The 9,223-nt window shown below is 40.4% G+C and overlaps 1 protein-coding gene across 1 annotated transcript; it reads left to right on the top strand.

Annotated features, from left to right (window-relative positions):
- Window positions 1–2,176: 2,176 nt before the first annotated feature.
- LOC133857229 (RPM1 interacting protein 13) lies at window positions 2,177–6,437 on the top strand. The gene is made up of 3 exons (XM_062292412.1): window positions 2,177–2,739; window positions 4,301–4,387; window positions 4,489–6,437. The coding sequence occupies exons 1-3, from the start codon at window positions 2,434–2,436 to the stop codon at window positions 5,890–5,892; spliced, it is 1,797 nt and encodes a 598-aa protein (XP_062148396.1). The 5' UTR covers window positions 2,177–2,433; the 3' UTR covers window positions 5,893–6,437.
- The last annotated feature ends 2,786 nt before the right edge of the window (window positions 6,438–9,223 follow it).

Below are 9,223 nucleotides of genomic sequence, written 5' to 3'. Positions count from 1 at the left end.
GGGCAGGTTCGGTGTTAGGGAATCAATACTGAGCTTGGGAATTAGATACGGGAAATGCTAGGAGTAGTTACAAACTCTCACAAAAAAAAAAAATTACAAACTGACATGGCATGCATGTAGCATTTTATTAACTAAAAAGGTTAGACACGTAGGATTCCACATCACACTAAATCCAGGTGGAAGCTTCCATGGACGGCTGGCGATGAGCTTAGGACAGATGGACGGCCGACAAGAGGGTAGAGGACGGCGTGCGGGCAGCCTTGTGGTCGGGGTCGGGCACACCGGCCGGATCTGAGATCCAACAAACCCACGCCAGTGTGCGTGGGTTTCTGTTCAGATCCCACGCACACCGGAAGAAAATTTGACATGCTAACAAACCTAGAGATCCGGCCTTCTCAAACCCAGATCCGGTCGATAATCGATCGTCCATTCTCGTACCCAGTTCTGGCTGAGCATTGAGCGTCCATTCCCGAACCAAGATCCCGCCGACCGTCCATTCCCAAACCCAGATCTGGCCGGAAACCCACCCCTGTCACCGTCCCCTTGCTTCGTCCTCGCTGGCCTTTCTTCGTTCTCGCCAGTAAATCTGGGTTCAACTGGATCTACTAGTTGAGCTTCCACCGAGCTGGTCAGGGTTGTGGTCGGCCGGTGTGTTGGATTTCTGACGGTATCTGGGTTCAACCGCCTGGCGAATGGAGGGGAGAATGGGTCTGGAATGACGACTATAGGGGAGAAGGGCATTTTTGTATTTTGACATTTATTCCATGTAAGACGCCACATCGATTTGTAAATTTCTCTTTGTAAAGGTTTGTAAGTACCCTTAGTATTTCTCATTAGATACAGGAAGGAAGAAAACTCAAAAAGTGTTCTTTTGTTCATTGGATTTATTTTTTGGTATAAAATATGGTGTTTTCATGTTTAATATTTAGTGTGTGTTTAAATGATGCGTTAATATCTTATCGGAGGCTGTAAAAGTTGAGTTTTATAGCCCATCATTTTCAAATGGGCTCTTTTCCCCTAAGCAGTGCTACCCAATGAATTATATAATGATAAAAATGACAAAAAGTAAGAAAAAGAATAAAATAAGAATAAAGAGACAGCATTTAATTAATATAGGAAAATATAAGAGAATCTATTGTGAAATGGTTTTTTTATAGGGAAGCAAAAAGTAATTTTGTTTCCTAAATTTAGGGAAAATTGTTGGTTATATGTTGTTAGGAGCATTCTCAACAGCTTCCATATAGCCTTTTCCCTTTTCTACATATATGAAAAATGTAAAAAAAAAATACAAAAAATCACTCACAGCAAATACCATATTGGTTCCCTAAGTATTGAGAATGCTACAGTTCTACCCAATGCGTAGAGAATCAAAAGAGCTTCCCTATCCATTATTTTAATACAAAATATTTTTTATTTCATTTCTCATTTATCATCTTTTTGGCTTTTATTGGAGATTGTGTTTGAATTTTGTGAAAAATGTTAGGGTAGGTATAAACTTATATTTGTAAAAAAATAATATTTAATTAATGTAAGGAAAAATAAGGGAAGCTGTCGCGGAGTATATTTATATAGGAAAATAAAAAATAGTTTTATTCTTTAAATTCAAGAAACATTAAAGGGAAGCTATCTAAGATAATGAAATGCTTTATAAAAAAAATAAGACAATGAAAGGTTGCATTGATTTTTTATTTATTTTTAATTAAATCAAATTTTAAAAGGAGATATATTATTTGTACACACACTCACATATAATATGTGACCCACTGACCGACATATATGAGATGCGTCCCATATGTATGGATCCAACATTAAACGTGAGTGTGTGTAAAAAATACTGTACAAATATCATTTGTCATCTAAAAAACCTTCCAAGAATTTGTGTAGTCCAACCGGCCCATCCACACAATTTCAGGCCCAAAAGCCTCGTCCTGAGCCAACTCCGAACTCCCACCAAAACACGCAACTGCGTGGTCGTCGTGCAACCCACGACCCAAGTGTAACCAAATGTTCCCTACTGCCTCGAACACGTCACACGTGCACAACCATCTTCTTTCCCTATTCCCAAACTACCCCCTCACTTCTCCTACAATTCTATTTCCATCCCCCCTGCCTCCACAGGACCACAAATCTGGTCATTTTTGTCTCTCTCCACTTTCTCACTCAGTAGGAGAAACAAAAAAAAAAAAAAACCAAACAAAAAAAGAAAAAAGAAAAAGAAAAAACATTTCAACAGCCCAAAGTCGTTCAAAAAACCCTAGCTTTCTCAGTCTTGTGCACAATACGGCTTTTTCATGGTTATAATTTTGGGTTCTGCAAGATTTTGCCGGAAAATCTTTGTCCATCCGAGAAAGCGCATGAGAAATTCGATATTTTGAGAAACGCTTGGTAAATCGTGATTTTTTTTTTTATATATTTTTTTTAAAGAATTTTGTGATGGATTCGGCGCCGGTGATACTGGAAATAAGCTCCGACGACGAGTCGAGTTTAGGCGGTGTGGGCGAGGGGTTCGATTGGATGTCGGAGCTCTTCGACGGCGTTGACGAGAACAACTCCGATGAGGTCGTCGTGGTTCGGGAGGTCAACAACGCCAGAAGAAAGTCGAAGTCTTTGGATTCGACGGCGAGGGATGCGGACGATGATTGCGTGGTTTTGGACGGTGATCCGGATAACCCGGTCTCGGTGGAAAACGAAGTTTCAAGCGGGTCGGATGAGTTGCTTGTAGTCGGAGAGAAAGGGCAGGTAATTTGGTGGCTGAGGAAATGTTTGAATTGAATTAATTTTTATTTAGTGGCTTAGTTGTAATGGGCTTTCTATAGAAGGTAGTTTTTTTTTTTTTTGTTTTTTGTGGGTTTTGTGTATTTTGGTTGCTAAGGAATTGAATGTATGAGTGTTGTATGTTATTTGGGATGGAGGTATTTGACCAAACTAGCTTTTGTTCGAAATAATTCTATAGTCCAATGAGGTCCTTGATTCCTCAAAGAGATTACCAATTAATGCTCTTTTTATACACCTCTGTACCCATTAATTAGCTTTGTAAGCCAAAAGTACAAAGTGGAACTCATCTTAGACTAACCTATTTAACATGCTTGCTTATTAGGGTGCAATTTAGACTACTGAGGGTGAATACTTTTGGAAAGAATTGAATGGTGTTCTGGGAAAGGTAGTTACAGCTTGGATTTGTCTTAAAGTTGTAACTTGCCATGATATGCCGGGGTCTTTTGTCTTCAACAGTTAGACGCTCGCGCGCACACACATATACATATATAAACTACACCGTGTTTGTTTTGTCATCGAGGAATTCAGTACTGTTTTTCATCGTGCTGTATCTGGATATCTATGTTCTGAACTGTCAATTTTCTCTGGTGTGTCGTGCTCTTTTAGCTCCTGTCGGGGGCGTGCAGTTGTTCGCAGTTTATTTGTTGTATTATGGATGCAATTTTATGACTGCAGAGCTCAATCCAATGATCTATGAAGCACCATTTTGGGTGGTACTTCATCTTACAAGTTGGTCTTATAGTAGTTGGCTGCAGTTTTGTGAGTAGGCAGCTAGACAAATGTAGATGGGTTTGGCAGCATCTGCCAGCTTGGATGGCTAGGTGGACCTCTGGAAGTTTGGATCGTGTGATCTTATGGCGGAAGCGAGGCATATTTTCTCCTTCTTGACCTCTTGCAACAATTAGATCACTAACTTTTTAACAGAATAGATATATCAAGATGCCTAGTTTTTGCTCATGGCAAAATTTTTCAGGACTGGCACGTGCCTGTGGAAGTTGAGATGGCAAAGGACATGAACATCGGGCCAACCACTCAGCAGTTTCCATTGAAAAAAAACCCCCCTCTTTTCGTGGAGCATGTCCATATATTGAAATTTGAACTGCTGATCCTGATTAAGTTCAAGGCAAGAGGATATTTAATCATTAATGAAGGTCTACATCAAAATATCGTAATACATATTTTCATTTCCTATGTTGTTTCATGGTCAACAACTACTTAATTAAGTTGCTGAAGTTTCACAATCTGGTGATATGTATGCCTGAGATTGAATTTATAATTGGCTTAGGAATTTATGAAGGCTTTGGTTGTCTTGGAAGCATTCATTTGTTGGGTCATGTCATCTTTAATCATGTACAAGCCTTGTTTTTTGTTTGTTTTTTTTTTTTTTTTTTTTTAAATTTTTTTTGTTCACATGCCTTCGGCCTTGTTCTCTCGTATTATTGAATTCCATGTTTCTGTCATGGAAAATGTATGCGCCATGTTTCTGTTGCCAACTAAATTTTTTTGTGTTTTCCTTTTGTTGCAGATTGCATGTAGAGACTACCCTCATCCACGTCATCTTTGTGCCAAACATCCTTTCAGTTCTACGCCCCATGATAGGCACTGTGACCAGGTAAGATCCATATTCAAGCTATGGCACCTAGAAAATCTAGCACTTGTGTTGTCCTATGTTTATGTCCTGCCATTTTCATTCCTGGCCATACTGAAATGCAGTGCCACTGTTACGTCTGTGAATCTCTTGCGCCATGTCTACATTGGAGCACTGGCATTTCCAGTATCGACCATTGTCATGCCACTGATAAAGAGGAGTTTTGGAAAGTTCAGAGGAAAAGTTTCAAGCTGGAGAAAAAAGCTCCATTACGAGCTTTAAAGGGTCCTGATAATTCTCTGCCTATGGCATTTCCCCAACTTCAAGGAGCTCAACCACTTGACATTATTCGATTGGCACCTAACTCTATGCTGCAGAATCAGGTCTCTAGGCCAGCTATAATCTGTTGCCCCACCTTGCCCAATTATACTTTGCCAAATATCATAAGCCAAGGTAGAAGCCAACAGTCAGCATCTGCTTTGGCAAAAACCAGATTACATACGCGTGTGGATCCACAGCATTTGCTTGGTGTACGTAGTAATGTCACCCAAAGGGACCGGGTTAGCGTTGGGACTTTAGGTCCTGAGTTTGTCCCTTCTCATTCAATGTTTAAGAGAACAGGACCTGTAAGTGCTGCCTTGCCGATGCACCCCTCTGTGTATGGTTCATCAAACAAGGTTAATTGTGCCCATGCAGCACAGTATACCAGAAATGCTACTCCAACGACATCATCAAATGACAGAAATCTTGTTAGGTGGCAGAATGTTTTTCCTAGTGTAAATTTGGAGCCTTATAGGCCTCAGGAATCCTCCCAGCCCAACTTGGACAGCTTTGTCGCAACTGCAGTACCTTCCCAACCGCAAATATATAGCCAGCCTATTGCTCAATCAAATGATGGTGAAAATTCTTGCCAGAATGGGTATCAAAGTCAAAATGCTAACCAAGGTATTTATCAGAAAGGGAATCAGAGTCTAAATGCCAGCCAAAATATTTGTGAGCAGGGGAATCAAAGTCACAGTGCCGCAGATCCAAGTTTTCCAGATTTTAATTTTAGTTGGCCTAACCATTCTGGTCAAAGCAACCAACAGCCTTCATTTGAGAATTCTCAAGTTCAAAGTGGAGGATCTATACATGAGCGATATCCTGTTGCCGTTGAGGAGTTTAACTCCCAGTTTGTGGGAAACTCTCACCTCAGTCAAAGCACTCAACGACCTGAATTTAGTGGAAGTGCAAATGTCAGTCAAAGCAATCAAGAACCTCCAATTGAAAATTTCCAGCTTGAAAGCACAGGATCTATATATGAGCCAACCCCTGTTAAAGATACTAGTTGCCAGTTTGCTGGAAGCATTAAACTCAGTCCACTGGAGGACTTTGAGAACTGGTTTTTGGAAAACCAGTCAGTTCCAGGGGTTTCAGATGGGTCTATGCCGACTGACCTTAATATCTTTTCTCCTCAGGCTTCCTCAATTGACACGGGTATGCTTTTGTTTGATTTTGAGACCTCCTGGAATGGTCTTGCGCATGCCTAGCCAATGACAACTACTTGTGCTTCTTGGAAAGAAGTCAGTGCCGGCAAACATAACTTGTATTCCTCAAAAAGAAGTAAAGATGATTTCCACATTGCAATATGGGGGTTAAAGGTTGATAGAGACAGATAGAGTTTTGGTGGTGTACAGTTTTAAACTGAAGTGTACAAAATTGCCTGTAGGTTAAATGATGCTGTAGAGGCTGGTAGATGTTGATCTTTTATATTCATGAACCTCCTATGTTAAGTTACATGTCACATCTGCATTGTTCTTTGCCCTTGAATTTTGCTGTGAGACTGATTCAGATAAAATATCAGATGCCCATTCTAGTTGGTGAAGGTGATCCCTGCCGAGTTTTGTGCCTGTATGAGGTTGATTTGGTTTTCTACATGGGTAAAAGTGAATGAACTTGTTCGTGAATTTTAGAAAATGACTTACTTTCAGCGGGTTACGGCTACCTTTTGTGTACTTGGTGGCCCTAACATCTGGATCACCAATGCAGATGACAATCTTCTGTTTTTATGTAAAAAGCTGGCTGTTCACCAAAACATGAGATTGGATGTTGGTGCGTCTTGAATGCTTGTTGAAGATCCGATGAATGGTAGGTACTTGATATCTTGGGGCGTCTTGAGAACTTAAGTTATTACAATATGTCATGTGGTAATATAACTGTTTTATTGCTCCTAGATTTGTTTCCTGAAGCACTATGAAGTCATTGCTTGAAACTGAGAATTGATAACCCTTTTATTTTGGTCTCAAAGAATTAAAATTTGCTTTTTATTTTAAATTCAATAAATGTACATGATGCCACATAGTGAATATATTGGTACGTTATTTAAATTTTTTAAATAATAGAATATCATATACATCGGTAGATAAAACAAAATAAAATCTTAGACTTTGAAATGAGATTCTTGTCCCAGTCTTGAAGAGGGTTAAGCCACTAATGAAGCTTCTCCTTCTGATATTATATTAGCCAAACCCAGATTCTTACTCTACTTAAGCCACTAATGAAGCATCTCCTTCTGATATTATATTTGGCCAAACCCAGATTCTTACTCTACTGTTGGAAGCGCTGATTTTGCTTCCCTTATTATTTTAGCAGTCCATGCATTGGAAAAATCACTCCCTCATTGTTCCTGACAGCTACTGGCACAATACTATTTGATTAGCGCCAACAGCGGCATTTTTAACTTTGGGAATTCGACGGCAGGGGGTACTCCTACTCCACAAAGAGAACAAACACATCAGCCGCAGTTGGGAAACATAGGGACGGTTGGAAAACTACGTTGGGATTAGGGTTGGCAATTTTTGACACGACCCGCGAACCAGACACGAACACGACACGAAAATTCAGGGTTAGGGTTTAATATTATCGGGTTCGGGTCATAATCGGGTCAACCCGATTATGACCCGTTTATAATCGTGTCTGGCGGGTCAACCCGCGGGTTGACCCGCCAGACACGATTACACGATTAGCTCCTCTTTTTTTTTTTTTTTTTTTTTTTTTTTTTTTTTTTTTTTTAAAGTCAGGTCCAAAACCAAAAGGACCGAAACTGGGAAACCCTACCCGGATCAGTGGATCACGCATCACCCTGATTCACCCATTTCTTGTTTTCTTTTCGCTTCACGCCATCACCCAGTTGGGCTAGTGCCGCCAGTTCACCATCTTCAATCTTCATGAAGTTCACACCGCAACCCTCCTAAACGGCCGAGACACCTCTCGGAGACTCGGATCCTCCCCACGAGGTCCAGGGGCCCAAGCTCTCAGAGCCGCAAAAGCAGAGTTCTCAAAGCCGAGCTCCACCACGCAACCCTCCAAAACGGCGACATCTCCACCGGTTCTGTCCGGGCTTTCCCTTCGATCTCCACCGGCGTCGTCCCCACCGGCTCTTTCCCTTCAATTTCCACTGGCGTCGTCCCCACCGGATCTTTCAAGGTCCAAGCCAGTCGAACCTCCTAAAGGCGGAAGTGCTTGGTTCTAGTCATCGACTCATCAGATCCGGAGGCCTGGGCTTGCCAGCCCTGCTCGGCTGCTCCACCTCGTCGACGTCGTGTCCTGTGGGCTGTGGGGTGGGGCGGTGGGCACTGGGCTCGTCGACGGCGTGTCCTGTGGGTTGTGGGGTGGGCAGTGGGCACGCGTTACCGGGTTCGTGTCGTGTAACCCGGTTCACAACTGGGTCGTGTTCGGGTTATAGTGTCTGACCCGATTATGTAATCGGGTCAGCCGGGTCGACACGAACCCGACCCGCTGACCCGAATTGCCAACCCTAGTTGGGATATAATATATATGTCATGAGCCTGTCTGCTGAGTGGATGAGGAGGAATATTTCCTTTTTCTAATACTATTGTTTTATTTTGTTTTTGTTTTATCGGCATATTTACCACGTTGCATATACAGTTAAAATGAAACAAAATAAAATTTCGACGATTAAATAATTTCTCTACATTTAACTTGAAATGAAGAGAATTTTATTTTGTTTTGAGTACGTTATAAGTACTTATCACAATTAATTAGAACTCTCGCACTTATCCGTTTCAAATCATTTATTTGTTAGTGTATTTGAGAAAACAAAAATATTAGATTTACAGCACTTTTATAATTATTTTACAAATTGTTGATCCATGTCGGTATGTGATTGGAGGGTATTAATGATATTTTAATGTCTGATGTGACTTTAATTACATGTTGACATGTGCCGGCAAGTAAAAAAGTTATAAGTGTAATATTACTTTTTTGTGCATGAATATGTACATGGGGAAAATAATTGCACCAACAAAACTTTTGCATGCCCATACAAAAACTCTCCTCTTTGCAAATATCTAAATGGCAAAAATTAGTTTTTAACAATGAATAATTTAAAATCAAAATAAGAGCCTCTCCATTTTAAGGATCTATTTTTCGGTTTAGATTTGATTTCTTGCAACTAACGGTATATATGGTGGCACGTTATTTAAAGTAGTAACATATTCATCGTGCAGCAATTTGTGGGGATGTGAAATGAATTTCATATAAAAAAGAATTTTCACCGTTCCACTCGAAATGGAGAAGAAAATCAGGATTCAGAGATTAGAAAATAATAGAAATTATTTTGGTTTGATAAATTGCATTAAGTTAGAGGGATAAGGACAAAGATTGAATGGGAACCATGTAGTCTTTCACCAACCTTTTACCTTATTAGTCAAACGACGTGTAGTTTTCAAGCTTGGAATTAGAGTAAGTAGCTTTCCTAGTTTTCCCATTTTTCCCCATAATTGTCAAATCAACCATTTGTTCCAAACGACATGTAGCGGCTCTTATCTACTCCTATTTGCAACGACATGTAGCATAGTT

Source organism: Alnus glutinosa, chromosome 14 (genome assembly GCF_958979055.1).
Source record: "Alnus glutinosa chromosome 14, dhAlnGlut1.1, whole genome shotgun sequence".
In the NCBI taxonomy this organism is placed as follows: Eukaryota; Viridiplantae; Streptophyta; class Magnoliopsida; order Fagales; family Betulaceae; genus Alnus; species Alnus glutinosa.
The sequence above is the reverse complement of the archived record's forward strand: the minus strand, read 5'-3'. Positions and strand labels throughout refer to the sequence as shown.